Raw genomic sequence first — 27,274 nt, 5'->3', positions numbered from 1 at the left:
GGTCCACACATATAGTATGAAAGACACTTAGAAGAGGAAGCCAAAAATCAAGAAATACATTTTGAAGAACATTTCTTCCTTAGGTTTCCTAGTATTGCTGTTTTCAGTTCAAGCAATATTGTCATCCACTTTTTCTCTTGGGTTAATTATGGAATCACCATCAGGACAAATCCTTTGGTGCTTGAAAATGGGCAGGATGGGGAATTCTGTTTCCCACTGGAGATATCTAGCCTGTTGTTTTAATATGTAGACTTCCCTAGATTCCTGCTTTTTGGCCTCCAACATGCCTATATACTAAGGTTTTCTCCCAGATGTAACCATATTAGATATAGCCCACTGTTAGGAAACACTGGGAAGCATTATGAAATGGTCTTAAGGGTGATACACAAAGCAGGAGACTTCAGTTTCATATACTTAACAGGCATATCTGCAGATCAGACTAAGATACATCTATTCAGCAGGTTTCCTGAGGCAGCTTGCCAGCAGTTTCCAGAAACCACAAACTGAAATATGGTATGATAGTCATCCCCGTGTCTACAGCAATGACAGTTACTGTTTGTCTTCCTTTCTTTGCTAGGTTTTCTTTTTGACAATAGTGAACACCGCTTGTTGCATATGAGTGTTCTGAACCCCAACACGTCCAAAGAAAGTTTGGACTGGGGAGGAAGTGATAGCACAGTGGTGAAGCAGGCACAGGCATCCAGCAGCTCCCAGTTTCACACACTGTCATCTTTGCTTAAACTGCATATTAGGTAATAGGAATGTGATTTTTTTCCCTGAGTCATCAGTCTTGGAGAGCTGCTGTTGAAGGAAAAGACAGTCCAGGACTTAGCAACCTCACGGAGGATAGCTTCACAGATTTCTATGTAGGTCAACGATATGACACAGCAAAGACTACCCATTTTTTTTAAAGTTGCTCTCTTTAACAATCCAATCCTATGTGCGTGTTTACTCCAAAGGAAATCCCACCCATATTTATGGAGCTTATTCACACATATATCTGCATGGGAACACCCTGACCCAACTCTTTGGAATGGGATAACTATCAAAATTAAAACCAACAATTGTTTCTGTCCCAGACCAAGTTGATACCACTGGATCTACATCTGTGTACATTCTCAGACTGAATGCTCATTTATTTATTTATTTAATTAATTAATTAAATAATTAAATAATTAATTAAATTTTTCAACCACCCATCTCCCCCCAATGGGGGAACTCTGGGCGACTCACAACAAACATTAAAAACATAAATATATATAAATACATAAAACATCAGTTAATAGCTTATACCTATGAAACAAGGTTGTATCCAACTTGTGGATACCTGTAACTCACTTAAAAGAATCACCGTCTACCTGGCTCCCAGAGATGATGTGGGAAAGTTTTAATGGTTAAATTGGACAGTGGTTTCCAATTGGTAATGCAATTTATGATGCATCCTCCATACTTCCAGGCATTTTACATTACCTATTTGATTAAAGCACCATATCAAATTCACTCTGTGTTATACATGTATGTGATCAACTTTTCAAATATTTATTGAATGAGTATTATTTACAAAGATGGCTTCTGGAAATGTTGGGGTTTACCTTATTCAGTTGAAACTCTTCCATAATTTCATTCAGAACTTCTACATACCTTTTACTTAAACCTGTGTGGTGCAGAAGTTAAGGCATCAGCTTGGCACCATGGAGACCCTGTATTCTGGAAGCTTACCAGGTGAGCCAATAACCTCTCTCAGCTGGACTTACCTCACTGGAAAAACAGGAGGAAGGAGTGCCGTGTACACCCTCTTGAGCTCCTGAATAAAAAGTGGGATATACATCTAACAGAATAATAGTTAGCCTCTCTTGTCTATTTGCAGTATGACAGGTCCTTTTGCAATATATTTTTTCCACACTTTCCTAAGTAGGAAAGTTTGTACCTTTTCTAGGCAAACACATTAAACTCAGACAAAAAACTACAAATGGGAATGTTACAAGAAATGTTTTGTAATTATTACTTATTATGAACTGTGATTTTACCAATAGAGGCAAATATGGGTAGCTCAGGGTTGAACTGTGGAGTCCTTGGGGTTCTCTGAGCTTGGTTCTTTTCTTGCAAACATTTCATTACCCGGCTAGGTAACATCTTCAGTGCTAACATTACCTAGCCAGGTAATGAAACATTTGCAAGAAAAGAACCAAGCTCAGAGAACCCCAAGGACTCCACTGTGATTTTAGTCACAGCCTAATTAAGTACATTTGATAGAAAATTAAGCTGCTTCTTAAAACATTGTATAAAAGTAAGCATCAGTATTACAATCTACTATTTCATCTCATTCACACTGTATTTCAGTGAATGGCTATAAACTGTATTTATAGTGTGTATGTATATACATCTATCCAATATTAAATTAACTTCTGAGATAAAAATATTTTTAAAGTTTTGCCTAGAAGTAAAATTTGAGTGCTTACAATTTTACTGGTGTGAAATGAAGATAATAAATATTTTCTAGTTGTGCCTAGAAGTAAATGTTAAGCCCTTATAATTTTACTGGTATGAAATTCTCCTTCAGTATTGCTCAGCTACCCTTTCCTGTCTCTACAATAAAACAGGAATAAAGCTACAGCTGTAATGTAATTGTATAAAGCACTGATATTCTTTAACAGCATTTAAGGACTAATTCGTTCCCTTCTCAATTCCTTATTCAGAACCAATAGATTCAGGAACTTTAGCTAGGATGAGAGGTTATGGTGAGATGTGTGTTGAGGAGAACAAAAAGATACATTCAGACAAGAAAAAAGGTTGGGGTTGAATAGTACTGGTTAGATCTGAAAATAGAACATTTGCATAACAACTAGGAAGTTGGACTATATAGAGTTATATTAAGCTGAGACAGTATCATGCTAGAGAGTCCACTGTAATTTGATGATCAAAAGATGGGGACAATATAACTTTCAAACAATGTACAGATTAGACACACTTTTTTTTAGCCCCCCCCCCCCCTTTATTTTAGCAGCCAAACCAACAAAGAATCCTGTGGCACTTTAAAAATTATCAAATGTGTAACTGCCTGCCCCTTGTTGTTTTATTTTTATTGGAAGGCTGGCTGCTTGAACAGTTTTGTTCGCACCACCACACATACTGTTTAGCGGCCTTAAACTAATTTAGAATACAGAATTGTCCCTGGATCAGAATAAGGATTTTGTAGTCCTGCTTAGGAACCCAGTGGTGGGCTTGGGGAATCCCACAACCCTCCCTCATTGTTGCTTCCCAGCAGTGGTTATTCAGAAGCGTTGATGAGCTAAGAATTTTGCTTGCTTTTTTGTTAGGAATTTATCAGAATCTATGAATTGATAAATAAAATGGGCAGAATTTAAGATTAAAAAACTTAAAGAGTGGGAGAAACTGATAGCTTTATCTATTTAGGCTTTAAGAAATCCTTGTGTGTTCAACCGTGCTTGACATTAAATTACTGGTGTCCCAGCTCTTCTGTCTGACAGGTTCCTTATATCTATCCCCTACTTGGCAAGCAAGATAGCACAGGATGGTTCTTTCTGTGCTAACTGTGTTGAAACTGGCTGGTGCAGATGAATGAGAGTTCTGTTTAGCTTGCTCTTCTGGTAAGAACTTATATTTCAGACTTCTTTATAAATAGGCTGGAAGGCATATGATTTTTTTTTTTTTAAAGAAAGCAAGAGTTTGGTTCAACTTTAGAGGCCGGTTGCTTCTGATATTGGAAATAGGATTTAACTACAATCACAACTGCTCGATAACTTGACTAGATAACTTTTTTTTCCTTTAATCAAACAACCAAAACTCACCTTTTATCTCACAGTGGACCATATATAATAGCAATTGCCCTCTAAGTAGTCCCACCAGTTGAAGGGGACAAAGTGGAAACACTACATTGTAATTGCATGTGAACAGACACTAACTGTCCTTCCCAAATCAAAATAAGGATATTGTCGCAGTGGGTGGGATCAGCCCAAGACAACTAGATAAAGTTTGGAAACGGATGTCAAACATGCAGCTCCAGTGTCGGAGGGGCTCCAAAGTCGCAGCAAGAATGGCCGGAAGCGCTCTTACGGTGGGGCGCGGGGGGCAGCCAAGAACGCTTGACACTGCACGTGGGACTGGGGCTCCACTCGACCCTATGCTGCCGGGTGGGGCTTTGCTGCGTCTGTGGAAGGTGCCTGCCTGGGCGCTCCCAGCACCTGAGGCTCGACGACGCACCGCAAAGGGCACCAAGTTCTAGATCAGCTCTCGCCCGCGTTTCCCGCTAAAACGCCTCAGTTCCCCAGTGTCCCTCACCCCATTCCCGGGCCTCTTCCTTATCTTCCTGCCTGTTTCTCCAGGGAGCCCGCGCGGCTTCCCGAGCCAGACGCCAGACTAGAAGCAGAAGCCAGCAACAGGATCGGCGGTTTCCCAGCGGTCAGACCGAGGCTAATTGTAGTTGGGCTATTGAGGAAACGGAGTTGGTAATCGGTAGCAACGGCGCAGAACGGAGGCTTTCAGGGCACCCGGCGAAGAGCAGTAACGTAGCAGCACGGCCGCAAGGCGCACCGCACTGGTCGGCTGTAGCTGCCACCGCCGAGCGGTCCCCACGCCGTGTGTGTGTGTGTGTGTGTGTGTGTGTGTCTTTTGGCAGCCTATTGGCTGAAGGTAGCTTGACGTCACAACTGAGAGTTCCTATAAACTCCCTAAACATAACGGGCTTCAGAGAAGTTCCAGCCGGCAAGGGTTACTTCGAGGCGCGCGGGAGGTGATCAAAGAGAGGCGAGCCGAGGACAGGACTCGAGAAACGCCGTTCGGGCTGCTGGCTGCATGAGGCGCACAATCTCGTCAACCCCCCGGTTCGCTTGCCAAGCCTGGCTGTTCTCCTCCAGCTTGCCAGTAGCAATTGGGAGCAGAGTTCCCGCAAAGGTTAAGTGGACGGGGACTTTGGAGCTGTCACGCCGAAAGAAAGCTAAGAGCGGCAGCGCCTTTGCGAGGCGCCAGCGGATTTGCTCGTACACCGGATCGGCCGCAGCGGCGAAAAAGAGCGAGGCTGTTTCGGCGGTGCCCTAGCATAATGGTGACACTTAGCCCCGTCGGTTCGGTGCACCTCACGCTGAGCGCCAATAGCAGTAACAGGCAGAGCCCGGGCAATTCGACCGCGTCCGAAGAAGGCTGGGTGGTGGGCATGTCCATTCTCATGTCCTTGATCGTGCTGGCCATCGTCTTTGGCAACGTGTTGGTGATCACGGCCATCGCCAAGTTCCAGAGGCTGCAGACGGTCACTAATTATTTCATCACTTCTTTGGCATGTGCGGATCTCCTGATGGGCCTCGGGGTGGTCCCCTTTGGAGCCAGCCACATCATTCAGCGCACCTGGAAGTTTGGGAGTTTCTGGTGTGAGTTTTGGATCTCGATTGACATCCTCTGTGTGACAGCCAGCATTGAGACACTGTGTGTCATTGCTGTGGACAGGTACTTTGCCATCACTTCTCCTTTCAAGTATCAAAGCCTCTTGACCAAAAATAAAGCCAGGATGGTCATCCTCTTGGTTTGGGTCATTTCAATCCTGACTTCCTTCTTACCTATCCAGATGCAGTGGTACAGAGCCAAAGGGCTAGAAGCTGAGACTTGCTATTTGGATAAGAACTGTTGCGACTTCTTCATCAACCAGGAGTACGCCATTACTTCCTCTGTCATCTCCTTCTATTTACCTTTGGTGGTCATGGTTTTTGTCTATGCCAGAGTCTTCCAGGTTGCTCAGAAGCAGCTAAAAAAAATAGACAAATGCGAAGGGCGATTCCATCAGCAAAATTCCAATCAGGAGCGAAGTGCCGGAAAGGGAGGTCATAGGAGAACATCCAAGTTTTGCTTGAAAGAGCACAAAGCTCTCAAAACACTGGGCATTATCATGGGTACCTTCACTCTGTGTTGGCTCCCATTTTTCATTGTCCACATTGTGCGTGTTATTGAAGAGGCCTTGATTTCCAAAGATGTGTACATCTTTTTGAACTGGGTGGGATATGTCAATTCTGCCTTCAACCCCTTAATTTACTGCCGAAGCCCAGACTTCAGGTATGCTTTCCAGGAGATCCTCTGTTTCCGGAGGTCTGCCCTGAAAATGTATGTCAACGGACATTCCCATAGCAATGGGAAGAGTGACTGCAATGGGGATCACAATGGCTATAATGCAGGCGAGCACAAGACTAGCCAATGGCTGTGTGAAGAAGGACGTCCCCCTACTGGGGAAGAGTTTGTGCATTGTAAAGGTACTGTGTTGCATGATAGCATTAAGTCCCACCAGACTGAGCATAGCAGATAATGACTACCTGTTATCATGACTGTTGTGGTTGCCATAGGGCCCGAGCAAGGACTAGGATGTAGTGACTCTATCAACGGCTCTTGGTGAACAAACTTTTACCCCAAGTGTGGAAAGAGTCTTGTACTGTTTTATTAGTGGGCTACAGAAAATACTTAAGGTAGGGCATATTTGGATTTGAATATACCATATGAGAGCCACCAAAGCTTTAAACACTACATGAACTACCCCCAAAGGAGTTTTATTTTTATTTTTATTATGTAGTACAATACTCATCTACCTCATAGCATAGCAATAACATTGAACTGAACAGCTGCTCCTTAAAGGGAAATCCCTGAAGTCAAGCAGGAATTTGGTGCTACTGACAGCTTACTCTTTCTCATCCACAGATGAGGCAAGAAGTTGGATGGGTTATACAGTTTTTAGGAACCATGCAAAGTCAAATGTTTACTTTTTCATATCGTCCATATTAGTGATTGGGTTGTGCTTTGCTGCAATTGATATTCCAAGTTCGTTATGCATAGAAAGTCTACTGTTTAGGACCAGTTCCAGTATCATCTCTACTAATCTTTACTAATATTACCAGATCTTTGTTCATATTTGGATAATCTTCATATCTTTTAATGTCTTCATTTTAGAGTTCTTGCTAATGTTGCTTCATTCTTCATTGTCTAGTGACAGTTTTCAAATCTTAGATGCTTATCACATTACACAGAGGCTATCCCTAACATTGCTTGGCAAAATTAATCCATCTTCACTATCCATTCATTACATTTTCCTCATGATTGTAGCTTGTGGATATCCTGTACTTGTTCTCACTGATCATATTTTAGAATCTTGTCTGCTTAAAATCTGATTATGGAAAGTCATTAATCAGAACTTTTTTTTTTTTTTTTACTGTTGTTGACATAATCCAGATCATGACAGCAAGAGACCTGGGTGGAGTGACCTGTTCAGCCTAATTCGTATTATAATATAAAACAACTTTTCATTTCAAGTGGTAGAGGAATTAAATCACTGACTGTGCTGATGGTTTCATTTGTCCTTCTCTGACTTCTAGTCCAGTAATGTCAGGAAGGTAAAGGCATTTATTGCTCTGCTGGTTTTAGATCACCAAGTAGCTTGCAAGTAGTTCCCATTTAAGATTCTCTTTGCAAACTACTTATGGTTATGGAGTGATTTTAAAGGCATTTCTCTATTTAAAGTCACCAAGACAATCAATGTTCTTTCTCTTTCCATTTTGCTAAAATACAGCCCACAAGAATCTGCATGAAATGAGTTCCAGAATAAAACTGGGATTGATCAGGCTCCTTATATTATTTTTGGTGGATAAATTTGTACTTGGTGTGCTTGATTACTACTTTGTCCCTTCCTGGAGATGTTGATCATTAGCATTTTAGGTTCATTGACCTGTTTAGCTGTTTCCCCTTATTCTGTCAAGTTTTGTTCTCTTTCTGTCTATAAAGACAGCTTTTACCTTGTACGGCTCTTTCAGGGAGCTGGCTACATAAATCATTCCATCATGCATTGTATATAATTGTGCAAAAATAAAACAGTGTTGTTGCCTTTTCAGCCAATTTGCTCTATTACTGAAGCCCATAAAAAGATAGTTGCCACTCTCTATGACAATTAAACTACAGTAATCCTCATCCATCTGATCGAAAGTGTTTATGTTCTTCTTTTAAGAAGATCCTGCCCCCAAATCTCAAATAGAATATTGCCAAATGAATCTGAAAACATTATTCTAAACTTCTTTTGCCTTCCTATTTGAAACTGAGGCTTCCTGCGTAGGCTTAGACATGGCTTGGGTGTGCAATTCAGATTATATGGTATGTATGAGGGAGATGTGTATATGTCATATGTGCACATGTGCATTAACTGAACCGCCAGATATTTTCCTGCCTGCCACATGAATGTCTGTATACTGAGCCCCACCCCACCCCACCCCACCTCCCATTGCAGAATGCGATGCAGCTACCTGTTGTGGAGGAGCCTATGTTGGCAATAACAAAGTTTGTTTGCAGCGTCTTTGGCACAGAGCTCCCTCATCTGGTAATCAGACTATTTAAAGACTAGTTATCATTATTTTATTTAAATATGTGGGGGAAGGGGAAACAGTGTACAGTAAAGGCATGTTTTCTTGAATTAAAAAGGCTCCTTGCAACTAAGTTGATGATTCATTACGTTTGTATTTCAAAGGAATCAGCATTTCTAGACAGGCTTCAGAAACAGTCTAGAAATGCTCTTCAACAGTGTGCAGTTCTGTGTATTTTGAGTACCTGGTTAGGAAGACTTTTCTCCAGAGGAAGGAAGAGAGGAAGGGTGGTCTAGTGGACAAGGTGCTGGATTAAGACTAGGAAGATCCAGGTTCAAGTCTTCCCCCTGTCCCCACCAACATGGATGTTCACTGGGTGACTTCGGGCTAGTTATTCTCTCTCAGTCCCAACTACTTCACAAAGTTGTGTGTGGGGGTGGGGGGTGGGGAGGGGAGATTGGAGGATGGGCTGAGTTCCTGGAGGAAAGGTGAGATACAAATCTAATTAAAAAAAAATAAGAGGAGGGGCAGTGACAAAATGCAACTGAATTTTGGAAAAGTGCCTAGAGAAATGCTTCTGTCCAGCCACCATGTGAGTGGTTCCTCCAACTTTCAAATACAATTTGCTTATTACTTTTCATGTAGCAATCCCTGTCATGTAGCTGACCAAACTGAAATCAGGATTATGTTTTGCCTCTTCCCTAATTAAACAGTCTGCTCACTAGATTTTTCCAGCAAGTCTCTTTCCTTTTCTTCTGGATTTGCTTCAGGTTCAGTTGCCAGTTCTCGGGGGCTGTCACATGGAAAGTTGATATTCAGACATGAGTCAACAGGTGCAGGAAGAGGAAAATAGGGGGGTGTGAGATGAGTGGAAGGCATGGGCTAGTTCCTGTGGATGGCTGCAGAGAGAAAAACTACGCAGTAATAATCTTTGGCTCTAATTCAAAACAAAAATGATTTTTAGATATCTTTATTGAAGTTTGAGGTATGGGCCATGCCCCCATATTTTCATTTTTTTTGAGAGCTTGATTGAAACAGATATATGGCAGTATTGAACACAAGCTCAATGGAAATTACAGCATAACCTGCATCCTTTGCAAAATTTTGTACATTTCCATTCTTATTTGATGACCTATATGATTATTCTTAGTAGTGGCAGTATTAATATTACTATGAGCCTTTGCATAAGGCTATGAATTACTATGTTATTCCTTTGCATAATCTGGACTGCTGAGCTGAAGATCTTTGTAATTTTTTTTGGAGCTGAGAGCTATTTTAAACTCCCCAGAGCATTTCAACTTTTTTCCCACTCTTGTGAGCATAAGGAAAATTTAAAAGAGCATAATGGTTGTTCTCATTTTTGTACATAATGAAAACCTCCAAGTTCTGCAGTAATAATTTGTCCAACCACATGTTTTAACAAAGTTAGTTAAGAGTCAACTCTCAAGGTTTACTACATCCATTCTCTGCACTCTTCTGACATGGCTGTGAGAAAGCAATTGGAAGACTTCTGTTTTGATTAACTGTGGACTAGTACTACATCTAGACACTAAACCAGGGTGAATCTTGAATTTTGTTTTGCTGAAACAAGCAGTTGAACTATCCATTTTTTGAAGTTAACTTGTTTCAATTAGTTGTAGTTAAGGTTAAAGGCAGAAGGAGTGGTTAATCAAGAGTACAAGTTGCCATCTCCTTGTCACTGCATGGGAAGAGCAGAGTTGGGAACAGTTCATACCTAAAGCTAACTGCTGCTTTTTGGAGTCATGAAAAGCCATTGATACTGTGACATATGGGTCAACTCAATGGATCCTATGAAAGTGGAGGTTAATAACATTTAGCTGAAAGTGAAAAGAGACAGGAAGAATCAAATGCAGGAGGAGGGGGTTGTCCACAATGTCTAGATGAGGCAGAGCAGAGTAGCAGTGCTTTAGAAATTATGGATATTACAGAATTGTTGTTTCTGTATGACATGGGTAATAATAAACCTGCTTAGTATCAGAATTTGGCCATAACCCCAACCTTGATCATCTAAGAGGCAAGGACTACTTTTTTTTTAGGTTTTAAATCATGCCATGTGAGCTTTGAAGGGACGTTTCTCCATTAGCTCAATGATTCTTTAAATGGTATGGGAACTTTTTATGTGCATCTCTCCCCCTTAAGGTGAAATATATTTAGTTTGGCTACTTTGTTATCAGAGATACAGTATCCTGTTGGGGCAGAACTGTTGTTTTGGTTATGCTATCTGGAAAAAAAATGGTCTAGATTTCTTTGCTTGAAATAGCTACTGATCAGTAACGGTGCATGTCATGTTCCAGGCAGCTGGATTAGAAGATTCAGATTAGTCCTCAAGGATTTTAATAAGAAATTTCCTAGAATAGTATGTTGATGAGAAAAACATTAGAGAAGAAAAAAAGAAAATTACTTAGAAGCTCTTAAACAAAGATAGCTACACTGATCCATGAGAAAAACATCCAACATCCACAGCTGAGTGATAATTTTTGGTTGGCCCTACTGAGAATGTCATTCAGCTGAAGATTTTGGGCTGATAAAATTCTAATCTATCCTAGCATCCATAAAAGGTAGAGAAAGTACAAATGCTTTTATAGGTAGAGCATCTTATTATCTGAAGGATTGTTATCTCAAACAAGAGTCTGTTAAAGACTTTTTAAAGCATTTTTAATTAAATAACAAAAGGTAGATCAAGTGGTCAGTTTGCATTTAGTATGAAATTGGTATTTGATACCTTTTATTTGTTTGTGATGTTGTTTACAAGCAATCTGCTTCTCAATGAAAGGAAACAAGTAAAAAAAAAAAACCTGTGCTAGTTTCCAACAGAGCTATTCAAGATGATAGAGGACTGTTAAAGTGATGGCAATTGTATGCATTATGATAGCTGAAATGATCCTCTGTTCAAGAGCTGTTTGTGATCAAAATGTATTGGAAAAGTCTCTCTTTGTTTTGTACATATTAAAGCACTGATGGCACTTTCTGTGATTTTACACTCCAGTTTTTGCTTCACCAACACCACAGTGGGCATAACTAGATAAAAAAAGATGTCCCTTTTTGTTGTACTTTCTGACTGGGGAAAGTCATGTCCTGTGTTTGAAAGCGCAAAACAAGGCTGTTGCCTAATTGTCTCCTTTGCTGAATTAGTTCAAGATTTACTAAGTCTATCAAAGATGTGATTTGTAGAATATGCAGCATTTCAATAGAAGAGAATATCTGTAGCTCAGGGTTGAACTGTGGAGTCCTTGGTGTTCTCTGAGCTTGGTTGTTTGCTTGCAGACGTTTCATTATCTGACTAGGTAACATCTTCAGTGCTAAAAGGGGATGGGGTTTGCTCTCGGTTTATATACAGTAGCTTGCCCTGTCAATGTTGGAGGGGGTGTTGTTTCCTCCTTGGTAGTTTCTTGATTAGGCTTAATCAAGGTTCCTTGATTAGGGAAACTGTCAGCATCTTAGACCAAGCTAAATCCAAAAACTGGAGGGAATTCCTGGAGCTTGTTATTCAGACAAGTCAGCCATCAACAGGCACATAGAGATAAACAACATTTATATACCATTCAAAAGAAACAACAAAAAGCTAAATAAGGAAACAAAAAGATCAGAACACCTCCTCACCAGCAATCAACATGCAGATAAGCAGGGATTAACACCAGGATTAACACCAGACAAACAATCAAGCAGTCAACAATACCCTAATCAAGGTAGTGTATATATGGAATTGGATGTAAGAGGAAGGACATGTTCCTGCAAATTATGGAGGGGAAACTCTAGTGGGATGGGAAAGGAATTAACAACTTGCCCTTCCACTAAGAAATAGTTATTCAGTATGCCTAAAGAGATAGATGTAGCATACTTTTCTTTCTGAAAAAGGCAAGAACATTCATAGTAAAGTACATGTATCATATCTTTTAATTTATTTGGTGTTTGAAATTTCAGTGGAATCCTGTAATGGCTGTATATTATAAAGGATGTGTTAATATGTTCAGTATTAATATGTGCAGAATCGGGCACTTGTTCAAGTAAGAGAATTGTATAAAATAATTAAAGCATGTGGGCAAAAGAGGGACAGGGCTTTTTTTTTTTTTTGGTTTATTTGTTTAAAATATCCTTTTACTGATTGTTTAAAAATATATTTTGAGTGTTATTTCTTTGACCATCAAGTACTACTATAAATATGTATCTACTTGTGGACATGATACTTCCCATCATGGATAGTTTGCAGCTATACCGTATATTTTTTTTAAAAATGGAATTAACTAAAGAAAAAATATAGCAGAATAAAATATATAATGTAATCTCAGAATTAATAATCGTAATAGCAATAAAAAAGAAAGGAAAAGGAAAGTAAAAAAGAGCTAGGAAATTATGTTATAAGAAAACTTCCCCCTCCCTCCCCAAATGGACCATATTGCTTTAAAGTTTTACTCTTTGTTGAAAAAAATAATAACTTAAATGTTGACAAACATCACATATCAGCAACCCATTGCTGCAAAACTGGTGTATGCTTCCCTTTTCAGTTTTGTATGGGAATTCATTTATGCAGCCCCCCTGCCCAAAACTCCCACAATTCTTCATGTCTTTGTAGATTCCAAATACCAAAGGTGCTGCTCTAGCAAGCAAAAGTGTGGGTTGTTCGAATTGACAAAAAAACAGAAGTGTGAAAAGAGAAAAAGCTACAATAACACCACTCCTACAACTTCCTTATAAATGACATGCAGCTTGACTTGAGGGTTAGGTTTTGGAGCATAAATTGAAGAACTTTTGCCTCATAGCCACTTGTTAGATACAATCTAGGATATCTTTTTTGATGCTAGTGAAACCAGTCATCATGCCTAATCACCAGATTTCATTTTTCTTATCATAGATTGGTCCGTCTCTCTCTCTCTCTCCCCCTCTTTCTCTCTTTGTCCATTATGACATCATAAACTGGTCCAGTGCAATTTCATCTCAAGGCAAAGCTTGTTATCAGGGCAATATGTGGAATAATGACACTGGAAAGGTACATAATTGAGAAAAGTCAGCAAGTCTACAAAAATATTTTCTCCTCAGAAAAACATTAACAGGCTGTCCCAGAACAGAGAAACCTCACAAAAGAGAGATTTGGAGACTTGGGATAATCAGATGCTGTTTGTTCATGAAGACTGTTTTACATAGTATGTGGACTTAGATAAAGGAGTCTGGTATACAGAGTAGCAGATACACTGAAGCACAAGCACGTTCACTTTGCATCAGGCTTTCATATTGTCCTAAAGACAACTTCAGGTCCCAGGTGGCAACAATACCACCATCGCTTGGATTTTATCATATTTAATAATTGTATTTTATGCTGCACTATTTATGTTTTTATTGGTTTTAACTGTTTGGTTGCGAACTGCCCAGAGTCCCTCCTTGTGGGGGAGTTGGGCGGTGATATAAATTTGATTTATAAATAAATATAAATAAAAATAAGCATATTTTCAAGTAAAACTGTCAGCATTAGGGCTTGTATATTATAACAAGGTGGTATACATGGTTTTTCTCCATGCTTCATTTTATTTTCCATAACAACTTTATAATGTAAGTTAGATTGAAAGAGTGTGACAAGTCATCCACTGAGCTTTTTGGTGAGTACAGCTTTGAACTTTAATCTCCCTAATCTTATCTGACACTACTGTCTGTCTTAGCTATATATTCCTGCAAAATGCTGAATTATGAGATCCATGGAGCCTACTTAGAATAGATAACATTTGTTGTAATTTTATGTAAGCTCTTGGGCAACTGAGGTTCTTGAATATCAGCAAATTCCAAACTACTAGCAGTAATTCTATACCTGGGTATTTGAAAGTAGTCCCATAGAATAACTGCTGGGATTGGACTGCTCATTGTGTTAAGAGATATAAGGAAGTGCCATAAAATTGAAACCCACCACAGCAGGAAGCACATAGGCATACTCTACATACCAAACAGACTATTAGTATCTTAATCACATGATGCTAACAATCCCATGATCTAAACTGCAGAAAAATATGAATTGCTGCAAGTAAGGCAGACATTCTCTATAATGTCTAGCATTTGATGAGTTAGATAATTAATGGGATGTGATTATTTTCTTGATGAGCCTACCCCATTAGCTTATGTACCATAATCATTAGTGCAATATGGACTATAGATTGAAAATGTAGTGGATAAAGTTATTGTTAGGCACCTTAGGAGCCATCCATATTATACTATCATAAATCAAGAAGAATGAAATCTTTATCTTCAGTTCTTGACAAATGCATGAGATTGGGGTATACAGGGCTGCCACAACCTCATGTGCAAAATTGTGTACCATACAGGCACATTACATGAGGGATGCACCATGCTGCTGGATACACATGGAGACCTAAGAGTTCCCAGCACCAGAAATGCATCTCACTGAACTGTGATAATTGGGTTTTTTTGGGGGGGATGCTAAATAAAATTCTAAACAAGGGTGCACTGTATGCCAGCAGCGATCCTACCAGTGGTATAGTTGTACAGTAATGACAAGAATTGTCTTATGAATATGCATAGAACCTCATGAATATGTATTCATGGTATGTGATCTGTTTATCCCTTCTCTTGGACGTCTTTCTCATCATTTTGCCAGCCAATATTACTGTGATATGTGAGCCTTGTGAAGATAGTTGGATGTATGGAAAGAGGACATAACCATCTGGGAGAAGCCACAATGACATTATATACATCATGACATCATGATGTATATGATACAAATTACATATTTTGTATCAGTCTCACCACAATACAAATGAAATACATGACATATTTTGCATCATTTGCACAATAACGTCAAGTTGCACACATCACTTATCCCTCCTATCCCCATGAAGATGCCCATAAAAAGGGATAGATTTACCTCCAAAGAGTGGGATATGTGGTTACTGTAATTGGTCATAACTGCCACCTTGATGTGCGTGTGTATTCTCCAGCATATAGGTTCTTACCACATGAGTGAAACCCTTTAAAGCTATAACTCGTATGTTTAAAGTCTGTGCTTATGAGGGATACAGTCACAGCCCTCTATTAGAAGGTTTACATAGTATCTGAAAGCTGACCCTCCCTGTCTCTATTCCATATTGCCTCTGATGAAGTGGAGTTGATGAAAATGCCCATGGGAGGGTTTTATTGTGCTCATGCATTTCACAAATGGTTGAATTGTATGGGCAGAGAAAACTGGATTAGAGAGGCATTTGATCCATTTCAATAACACTTATCTTACGTTTAAGTCCTCCTCACCCCTACCCCCATCTTCCACTCCTTCCCCAGAGCTGTGGTTAGAACAACACAATCCAGTGAATGATTGTAGGTAGAAGAAAGGCCTGACCCATGCTGGATTCTTTGTCTTTCTGTGATTTCATAATTGGGTCCATAACTATGTGAAACTATTTTACAAGAATTGAGCTTTCTTACTGTGGATAGCTTCCAAAACTTCCTGAGTCATACTTTACTGAAATTACCATTTCAGGAGCACTTCATTCTTCCCTCAGTTATTTCAATACCAATACAATATACTGAACTGTTATGCTATCTCTGCAAGTTCATGCCCTCATGATAGTGTGTGAAAATATTCCAGACCATATGGGAAAGTTAAGAAATCTTTTAGGAGATATGCATCAGCAACAGGCAAGCTGGTGCTGTCAGCATATTACCTGCTAACCTTTTATTTTGCTGCAGATCAACATCAAGGTGAAGTCTGTTGTGCTAATTCTGAAAAGAAAAGACTCAGCCCACAAAAGCTACTCTTTAGAGTCCAGATGAATCTTGTGTGTAATCTTACTGATTTTTAGTTGTAATCCATGAAGAATTTCTGTCCTGGTTTTATGGATCTAAATTTAGGGATGTAAGAACCATGGGCTTGCAATAGGCATTGGCTTGTACTTTACCATCCCAGTCAAGGATGTAGACTGTGCTCTCATTCCTTGACTGGACTGCTGTGTGTGGTCTGTGTCTGATCTATATATCCTCACATGTGTGAGTGAAGTGTCCTAAATCTGCTCTCACAGGCCAGTCCATCTTCCATGCCAAGACTACTAAATGACTGAGAAATTCACTGCACAACTTGAAACCATATTGCCACAATTAGTCTTTGGCAGCTTAAAGCAGCCAAGATCTTTGGAACTGTAAAGTTTGTATCTCTTCTCAAAAGCTATTCAGAATAAAATAGTTAACTGTTTAAGGCTGGTAATAGTTGATTTACTTTCTTCTTTTTTAAAAGGGAAAAGGGTTTTATGGGAGCTGATATATAGAAGTCTCTCAATATACCAAATATCTTATACCTGATCTACACTGTGTCGGGTCTACCCAGGCACTGATGTTCCTACCAAAGTGGACTTAAAATACTCTGAGTAATATTAGTGTGGAAATTTCTAGTCAGAAGAGTACTTGCTGGAATGATAGGTGTTGTCATCAAAGCATGTGAAGAGCAGCAGCTGGAAAAGGTTGTAGCTATTCCCAAATAGAGATGTTGACAATTGTTGTGATTTTGCTGCTCCAATAGATGAGTGGCAGAGTTACCTTTGTAAGCTAGCTACTAGTGTCTTATCTTTAAATCTCCTGTTTCAATGGACAATAAGTTTCCTCTTGCCTGTTGCTCATCAGTTCTGTAGTTTACCCTTTTTCTTAGCTTAATGGCATCACTAGAATTTTGTTCATTGCAGTAGATAGGACTGGAGGAGTGGGGAACAGTCCCAGGAAGAGAATGGGCAAATGGAGCTTGGAATGCCTTGACAGCAAATACACAGGGATGCTTAAAGATATCATTCTATAGAGATGGGAAGCTGACCACAGAACAAGCATTTTGTCTGCAGGACACCGGGATGGTGGACTGCATCTCCTTTGTCACACACAGTAAGATAGGAGTATACTGTTTTTAACCTATATTTTGCCAGGATCATTAAGTGAAATAAGCTATCTTCAGGTGTTCCAGAGAATATGTGTAGATGGAAAGTATATGAGTGCAGTCCCCCCTCTCCCACATCTTTATTTTCTCTTTCTCAGGCCTCTCTGTGTTGAACAAGGAGGAATGAGATAATGTTCTGTTCACATTTACTTGAAGATACATATAATCCCCATTCAGAGAGTTATTCTCATTGTCAAGCAAATACAAGTGCCATTTTCTCATTCAGTGTGTGGGAAATTCAGGAAACTAAGTGCTGGTGAGGGATCTAATGAAAGATGTAGGCCTCCAATACACTTTTTTCTCTTCTGGAATGCCAGTGAAGAGGGCTATAATGAGCATTATGATAGGAATTTGAAAGACATTAGCTGTAATATCAGTGGCATCCACAGGTATTCATCAGAATAAAGACAGTGGTGTCACATTGCAAGCTCTGCTTCTTTTGGACATGCACATGATGATACAGAGGCATGTGTAGAAAAGAGGTGGGATTCCCAACATCAGCCTGACTCCCCTTGCCCTTTTCTGGACTCTGCTATGCAGGATTATATGTGGGAGTAAGTCCCATGGATAGTAGGAGGCCTGAGTAAATGTTCATAAAATTGCACATTTACTTAATTAAAATCATGGTGAAAGCAAACTAAAATAGTGGATTGATCCTACACTTTCCTAATGAATTAATCCATCAGTTCAATTAAAACATTATTACAGAACAGAGCACTTAAATTATATCCTTTCAAGTAAAAGACAATTACATTGAATAGTTTTACAGTATTGCTGGAAATCAGCAAAAATATACAGTAAAAACTCCATTCATACTTACCCTTGTTATGGAAATTATATTTATCAGTACATATGGTGGATGGAGGGACAAAATTTTAAGATATTTCCATTCTTATATCTGATTACATAAAATCCATGGACACAGTTTGATAATAATTTACTGAAGGTCCAATTTATTTGACATGTGTATTTATATTCCCTCTAGGGTTTGGGTTGTGGTTTTAAAATGAATTTTACTATTCATATGCCTTACCATACTTTTTCCCAGCTTGTCTGACCAAGAAAGGCTAATTGCTTTCATATAAAATATAGTTCAGTGGTTGGTGAGTGTGCCAAAGTGTTCTGGAGTTTACAGAAGAATTTTCCTTACTAGAATCTGATTATTACCTCATGGAGCAAACTTGAGCCCTTCCCAGAAAATCAACAGATTGTACAACATGGTGAAAAGGCAGTTGCTACTTGTTTGTTTGGAGGATTCCAGACATTTTTCTTTGGTAGCAAAAAAAAAAAAAAAAGCCTTGATGCAGCCTTCAGAAATCTCTGCCAGATGTGTCCATCTCAAATATAGTTGTTTAGGGAGGTGTGTACCTACAGGTATGTGTTTGCTCTAAGGATTATTCACTGGCAACCCAGCCCTGTCACAATGGAGTCATTTCACATTCTTAATGGCACTTGAAAGCAGCTTGAGAAGTGCAAGAGTGAAAGGTATGCTTATGACCTGGAGCCTCCTTGCACATTTCAGTTCTCCCCCTTCTAAAAATGAAAACAGCACCACAGTTTTTTTTAATTAGGTAGGATCAAACCCATAACATTGATAACATTCTATTGTCTTTTGTTCCTGCTGATTTTCAGCAGAGTTTTCTAGGGCCAGAGGGTAGGAAAAGGGCACTTAGCAGCTCTTAAGATCAGGCTGTAAGCAGATTTTATTCTTAAACATGGATTTTGAAAGCCAGTGGGATCCTTCCAATGGATAGAATTTTGGAACTCAACAGAGGAGACCTCAATTCAGATCCAAATTTCTGATTTACACTTTGATTCTATGTCATTGCCCTCAACAGGAGAAGAATTCTGTGCCATCAAAATGTATATTCCAAATATTTAGATTTTAAAGCAGAATTGTTAAGAAGCACAAGGAGAAGCTGGCTTGAAGAATAGACTCTCTCATATGGAAAGAATAAGAAGTGTTGTTTTAAATGGCAGAATTTTTTGCATATTACATTTGTGTTTTGGAGTGTCCAGATAAAGAATTGGACTGTAAACTAGAAAAACATCTTGTGAAAATAACATTTAAATAAAAATAATAAAGAGATGTAAAATAATAGGGACACGAGAAGCCCCGTCCTAGTAGCGCTTTCTGACTCAATTTTATCATATATGTCAATTCCTCTTAATTTATGGGTATCACCTTATAAGGAAATGCTTCATTTTGTACTAGGTGGGAAGTACAGGAAAATCCTATAAAAGTTGTACTATATGTCCCTCCTTGTCAGTTAATTCATGAACAATCATGAAATCAGTTCATCTAAATCCTGTGGCAGTCTCTGTTTTCACTGACTGTTGAACTGTTGAACTGCCTACTACCAACTGGACTAGTGGAATATCAATCTTTTTTCCCAACTTCTCTGTCAATTAATATTGATGGAAGCATTAAGTAAAGCAAGATTTGCAAGCGATATGCATTTCCACAAAAATTATGATGCATCTTTTTTTTAAAAAAAGTAGGCGATGCATGATGGAATGCTGTACTGCATGTTCAGCTGGACGCTGGAGGAATTATCTAAATTTTAGTTACAGTATTGGAAAAAATTACTACATGAACAGGCACAGCACTCTGCATATGTAGGTTAGCGATACTTTTTTTTACTGGCCATATTGCATTATTATATATTTATTTATTATTTAGCATGCGTGGAAGTTAATATTGTCTGTGCATACATCCTTCCTTCCTTCTTTCACAGGACGTAACAATGAAAACAGAAAATCTCTACTTAATTGTAATTTCCCATTTCACCCAAATGAGAAACCATGTTAATGAGCTTCAGATCAAAAACTCTGAAATCTGTTGTCCAAAGCGGGTAACCAGAGCATTCAGATTCAGACAAAACAGGAAGCTATAGTTAATTGAAGATTTCCTGCTTTCAGTGGTTTTGGTTTTTGGTTTTGTTTTTTTTTTTGTACTGCAAAAAGCGATGAAGACTACATGTGCAGATCAGAACATCCAAACGTGGGTGTTGTCCTAGCATCTCTTTGATGCATGGCAACCCAAAATATTTTGGAAATAGTGTCAAGATGATTGAATAGATGATATAGTATTGTATTATGGCACTAAAGCCTCTTTAGTGCCTCTTCTAAAATTAATGTTCTCTTATTGTGGATTGAATAACTGCTCTGATACGTGATACATTGTTCAGTGTGGACTATCATTCCATATCCAGTATATAATGTGTGGCGCTGGACTTCAGGATAAGCAGAACTCTGTGTGTGTGTATAAACTTTTAAAAGAGAAGGTAAAAACCAATACAAACTAATATAAAGTAAGGAAGAAAAAAGACAACGAAAGCAAAGAGAAAGCAAAAAGTGCAAAAAAGGAAAAAAGTTAAAGAAAAATAGAAAAGAAAGAAAAAAATACAAAGAAGTGGCTTCTGATATTCTTCACAGCAGTTATAAGTACAATTATATTTTAACCTCTCTCTCTAAAGTTACATCATGATACTCTTTCTATAATCTATCCTGTCTAATCATCAAAGCCATAAATCACAAGTTCATTTTTTTTCATTTTTATGCAAAAAGTCCATAAGAAGTTTTCAGTCACCAATACATGTAAATAGTGTCTTTTCTCTAATCAAAAGAAGTTAGTTTATCCATCTCAGCAAGATCTGTGAATTTCACCAACCATTCTTCCATAGTGGGTAGTGTCAAATCTTTCTATCACTGTGCATATAATAATCTTGCTGCAGTAATCATATACTGAAATAATCTTTCATGACTTTTTTCTGTTTATCAATCAGTCCTAAAAGGAAAAGTTCTGGCTTCAATTGACTATTAGTCTTTAAAATCCTCTGTATCAGCAGAACTGTATGTTTCCTCTAGAAAGGTGCTTGCCAAATACAATTTTCTATGTTATATTAATTGAATTAAAACAAATTAACTTGCGTACCTTTTTAATAGGCTGAAATATTTGTTGATGAGTTGATTAAAAACTTTGCAAACAGAGTATTATATAAAATCAGGCTAGGTGCAAACTACATTCTGATTCTGAGCTAATAAAAGAGAGCAGGGATATTTTAAGTGTCTTGCTTTGCAGACATTTATTAACAATTGGTTAGGTAGAGCTGCAGTGAAATACAAAAAGAGATGTGTAACTGAACTGTAACCTTATTTGTTCCAGGCATAAATCTGTTAGATTTCTGCTTATTAACAAAGGTTCTACATTGATTATTATACTTCCTTCCTATGTGAAATACTTTTACATTTCCAATTAATAAGTACTTCCATTTGGGGATATCATATTTATGAAATTCCTTAATCATTTTAGATATAGAGAAACATAATGACAGCAACTTCCAAAGGGGTTTAAAATTGCTACTTGTATATACAATCCAGAAAAAAAGCAAGAGAGAAAACAGGATATGCTGTATTTTAAAACAATTAAAAGATTGCTGTCTAGCACTAAGTTACAATGTGATTTGGTTAACCCAGCCATTGTGACTATATGGCTTGTTCAATAAACCACAATTTGGAAAAATCCTAGCCTAAACCAATGTTCAGTATCAGTTTGATGGTCAGTAATAGCAGGACAAGGAAGTTTATGTTTAAATAGGCTTTATTAGGAAGACTTTCATCTTTCATGAATGTTAAATGAGTAAAATATGTATGCCAGTGATTCATTATTCCTATATTTCAGTTACATTTAGGATTAGGGCAGTCTATCAAAGTGCAGGCTTAGATTTCCTAATTGGAAGTTGGCTATTTGGTCTGTCCTCTCAAAAGTAATGATTAAGGAAGAGATGCTGCAGTAGATTGCCTGCTGCTCAGTCTTGTTACTTTTCTCACCTTCTGCCCTCCTGTTTCACATTTGTTTTCTGTGTGAGGCATTTGGAGTTTTGCCTTCTTTGGCAACCTAGGTATAATGGTAGACAAAAGGAACAGGATGTACCCATAGAAGAGAATATCTGTAGCTCAGGGTTGAACTGTGGAGTCCTGGGTATTCTAAACTGAGCTTGGTTATTTTCTTGCAGATGTTTTGTTACCCAACTAGGTCACATCTTCACTGAAGATGTTGCCTAGTTGGGTAATGAAACATCTGCCAGGAAATAACCAAGCTCAGAGAACACCAAAGACTCTATGGAACAGGATGCATTTGAAGAAGCTGTGGTTGCTTCACTGGCATTTTCAAAATGACACCAGAGTGCAACTGATGACAAGTCTAGGCAGAGTTTTGATTATTCTGATGATCTTAGCGCTGTAAATTCATTATCCTGAAAATGGTATGTGTGAGAGAAATCTAGTTCAGATCTGTCTTCCACTTACCTAGCCTAAACATTTGGCATATTTAACCAGAATTCAAAAAAAAATGCAGCTCTTCATTTGGAAGCAGCCTGAGATTCAGCAAAAGCTCTCCCAGTTTGAAAGAACAGTTCCAACACAATGCATCTTTGCAGAGCAAAATCACTTCAGATCTGTCTGATTATTACTGGACTAAGTCAGTATAAGAATGTTTCAGGACCATAGGTTTTTGGATTTATTTTCTCTTTCTCCAGGATGCTTCTTGTTTCTGAGTTCTGTTGTTTGCTGTTGTAAATAAAAAATAAGTACATGAAAGATAGTATGGAGAATTGCTGCTGTCACCTTGCACACCTCCAGACAATGCTGATATCTGTTTTCTGCATCAGAATTATATTCATGCTAATGGAATAGATCCAGAACTGAACAGAGCAAAACCCTTGACCCATAGAAATACAGCCAAATCATGAGTCCAAATTGTGACTGCACAGGCAGCTTGGAGATCCTCTACTGAAATGTCCTTGGGTTACCCAAAATAATGCCACTTAGACTGCTAACATCAGAATCACTTGTAAGCTGGTTTTTTGTGGCCATTCCTTCCTTCTGCATCTGACTTGTTTGCAAAACACTCATTGACAATTGTAGTCAGATCTCCCTTATCGTGTCAGGTGATATTGAACTGTATAGCCCTGTGCGGTAGCAATGAGGACCTGGGAGTGGGTGCAAAATGCAAGTCTGTTATACTTTATAGCTGAAGAACTGTGTAATTACAGTCAGGAACTGGGCTCATGAACTGGTGTGGAGCTGCTGTAGTCTGGAGAGCAGTAGTGAGTATCACAGGAAGCAACATGGTTTCTCAGCAGCGCTAAGTTGACTTTGGCGTGGACAGGCAAAAAATGAAATCTTAACATAGATCACCCCAGAGCAAACACCAATTATTAAAACTGCCAATTTTGAAACAAGCAGACTTTCTAGTGCTCACTGCTGTAACATCCAACAGATTTCATTCATATGCCACTTCTGGAAATTTGGGAGACAGAGTTCTGACACAAGTATGGGTATGGATCATGTATGCATTCAGTTTTCTCCAGGCAGCCCATGAAGAGATAGGAAGAACTTTGGATCAGGCTAAATGTTATCTAATCCAGCTCTTTGCTTGTATGGTGGTTTAAAACTGGCCAAGGGGAAGTACCCAAGGAAGACATGAGCACACCAGCCAGCTTCTCAGAATATAATTCCTCTGCTTCTAATTCTATAGGCAATTCAGATCACTAACCATTGATCATCCATCACATGCAGATATTCCTTCAGGAAAGAAAAAACATCCAGATCCATAAGCAGAGTTCTTGTGCATACACAAGCAGCAAGTTACATTTCACACAGCATTCCTCTACCCCCACTAATTTATGTCCTGCTTAAGAACGAGAAAGTAGGCCATGCATGCCTATTCATTTTTTACTATTTCAGAGTTGGTTTGTAAACTGGAATCTTCCTATAGATTTCTGGATGATCTGTAGTAAGTCCTCAGGGTTTCAGTATCCCAGTTAGTAGCAGCAACAATAAAATGGCTCTCCCCATCCTTAACTGTATGGCTAAAACAGCAATAGTTGTGGACAGGGGAAATTACCAGAAGCGTGTTTTTACATGGAGAGACTCTGATTATTTTCCATTCTAGACTCCTATTCTCAGAATTCCTAAAGTCTAAATATGTAAATAGTTGCATCAAATTATGTTGGTAGATCTCAAGATTCTAGTAAAAATCAAAGTAGATTTTTATTATTGATTTATATTCCACCTTTCATTGGGAGCCCCAGCTGACATATTTCATGCTCTCTCCCCTGTTTTTTGCCCATAGTAACAATCCTATGAAGTAATTTGGGCTGAGACAGAGTGACTGGCCTAAAGTGACTTAGTAGACTTTCAGGAATAAATCCTCCCACTCTTAGTGTATCATCCTAAGAAGTACGCTATGTGAATACCACACTTTGCAATACCAAAGACTAAGTTCTCCTCTAATGTTCAGTTTGTGTGTATGTGGTGTGTGTGGGGGGGATCTATTTGATCAAGAAGGGAAGTAGCAGTCAACAGATTGTTTGCCATGACATTTCTGGGGGAAACTATTGTGGTATTGAGTTTCTTGCAGAAAACTGTCAGCTCCCTGCTTCCTTTTCAACAGCAGTTCAAGCACAAGCTTGCTGTGAATATAGGTTTCACTTTCCTCAGCTTTTGACTAGTAGTGGAAGAAAGTTGAGCCATCTTCTACAATGATCAAGTATGTTTTTTGTGGCTACTCCAGCTGAGACACATTGCCAATGTGCTCCTGGCTATCAATTTTGTCAGCTCTGAAAAGGCATTACACATGGCCAGTTCTAATCACAAGATTAGGATGAAGAATCATAGAATTAGAAGGGATCCTATGGGAACATCTCAACCATTTGCCCCCACCCCAAATATTTCATAATTCCTAATATTCTACACAAATGTATAGTATTTGACCATACTGAAAAAAATTCTTAAAGGTTGCTGTACTGATGGCATGGATGCTCTGAAGGCATTTATTGGAATCTGTAGAGAGAAGGAGAGGATTTTGAAACTTGCATTTGGTAAACAGTTATCATGTGTCATGTAGAGCCATCAGATTTTGGGTGTGAAAATCCAAACGATCAGTAGATGACAGCAAAGAACTAACATTTTTCTTTATCTCTTTGTTGCCATCTAAAGTCATGTGGAACTTTGCATCTGCTCTTCCTATTTTATTCTGTTTGATGGAAGTGGAAAATGGGAAAGCAGCTTTAAATTTAGAGATGTAAAATCCACAGAATGTTATTTGGAGAAGAGTACCATATCAAAGATTATTCTGTATTTCTTCCCACCATTGTAATGGTGGTAAATTTTTCTTTATTTTCTTTTCATAAGATAAAGCAAATCTAACTGAGGTGGGTTGTTGTTGATTTATTTAGTTATGAAGCAGCCAAAGAATTTGTGCAAATATCTTGCCTTTTATTATAGAAACCTCACTCCAGTCATCTATAACCTCTCTATCTTTGCCTGTTTCAGTTAAACCTGAAGCAAAAGCATCATGCAGAAATTATTCCCATGGGCTTTTTCAGATCAGGAAGTTGGGGCAGCCAAGGAAGCTGAGAAGAATGGAGAGATCAGGAAAACATCAGAATAACACTAGCATAATCTGCAGTAGATTCAAAGCACCTTTAAATACATTCAAATCCTCTACAGAAATTAGGTTGATAAAAATAGTTTGAGAAGATGGTAACAAAACAGGAACAAGGGGAAAAAATCAGGAAATTGAAAAAAATATTGCAACACAGGCTTTTGGAAAAGAAAGAAGATGAAGAAAGTGCTATTTGCTAAGTTCTTTCTTAAAGGACAAGAACATTACCATTCTTATAAGAATATCTTATTTTGGTCTGAGACTGTAATAAACATTCTGTTCTATAAGTGTATCTTCCATTGAACAGTAAATGCTGGAGATTGCTGTGTGGATTCACAATTACCAACAGAGGAAAATCTCATTATGTTAATGTTCTGTGGCAGAGATACTGCAATTTCTCAACAAAATGGTATTTTATTATTAGCTCTTGCAATTTCTTTCTGAAGCTGCAGAGTCTACTGACTAGCCTAGCATGAATACGTTGAGTTTCGGTGCATTTGGCTCTCCTGTTGTGGTGGCATATTAGTCAGATTCCGCAAATGGATTGGCATGAGTGAGGGAGAGCCTGTTAAAGCTAGAACCACATGTTTTCTCAGCTAAAAGAGTGGCAAACACAATGGTTACCAGGAGGCCACAATATTTTGCTGATGCCTGTGGAAAACAGGCCGTTAGCAGAAACTCAGCTGGGCACCGGACTGGTAACTGAATCTTACTTCAATGGGTAGTGGGACAGCAGCGTCTGTTTCAGTGGAAACTGGGACAACCTCCTACAAGGGCACTAGAACAGCTTCACAACACCGATGACCAGAAGCTTAACTTAGGAGCATAAAGCAGGGCACATGACACACACAGCTCCATTCTCTGGGCTTTGCTGCTCCTCTGCAGTCACCTCCTCTGATGCCTCAAACGGCCATTTCTCTGGCTGATAGTAGGGATGGAGGAACTGTACCCTTTGAGATCTTTCTTTTCTTATCAGGTTAGCTGTTTTCTTTCTTTGGCAGACTAGTTTTTTATCTCACAGCTAAGCTCCACTTGAGCCAGACAGTCTGTCCTTAACTATTAGTCTTTTATTTCTCTTCCACTTTTAGTATAACAGGTCTATTTTGTGCAGCATTTCGCTAACAAGGTTTAAGAACATCCATATTTACACACAAAAAGCTCTCTGATTTTGAGAAGCAGACAGACACGAGGCAAGCCTTCCATCAGGGACTCCAGGATCGTTAAATACTATGAGTGTACACAGTGAAGTACAATCACCAGTATGATGATAGCATATTTGTTAGATTTAATCCTATCTATGCAGGAGCTTAACAAAACCTAGACAGTACTCCGTCCTCCAATTTTTCCCCACAATAATTACAGTAGTAGAATTCAGAGAATGACACTGATTAGTGCAAGATACTTATTGATGAACTCTAGCTGCATTCAGAGACAATCCATGTTTATCTAGTTTAGCATCATTAGTGCATAGAAGGAGATAAGTTAAATTTATATCTCAGATAGACTTGGGTTGTAGGGAGTAGTTTGTGAGAAGCTTCCATCATTGTTGAATGGGTTGGT

At 38.7% G+C, this 27,274-nt stretch overlaps 1 protein-coding gene across 7 annotated transcripts in view; it reads left to right on the top strand.

The window, feature by feature from the left end:
• The first annotated feature begins 4,651 nt into the window (after nucleotides 1-4,651).
• ADRB2 (adrenoceptor beta 2) overlaps nucleotides 4,652-27,274 on the top strand; it is a 138,642-nt gene continuing 116,019 nt past the window's right edge. For 4 of the 7 annotated variants that reach the window (XR_015794737.1, XR_015794736.1, XM_088133668.1 and 1 more), the window contains exon 1: nucleotides 4,653-6,251. Coding sequence is in view for 5 of the 7 variants with exons in the window: in XM_088133668.1 (XP_087989794.1) it covers nucleotides 5,060-6,251 (1,192 nt within the window). In the remaining 2 variants the exon portion in view is untranslated. Of the gene's footprint in view, nucleotides 6,252-27,274 lie in introns of all 7 variants that reach the window. The other 3 variants (XM_088133666.1, XM_088133665.1, XM_007421111.4) reach the window with 2 other exon arrangements.

Source organism: Python bivittatus, unplaced genomic scaffold, assembly GCF_059951505.1.
Source record: "Python bivittatus isolate LINGU-HERP-01145 unplaced genomic scaffold, Pbiv_v1 ctg000080_np1212, whole genome shotgun sequence".
Classification (NCBI taxonomy): domain Eukaryota; kingdom Metazoa; phylum Chordata; class Lepidosauria; order Squamata; family Pythonidae; genus Python; species Python bivittatus.
This window is presented reverse-complemented; position numbering and strand designations above follow the sequence as displayed.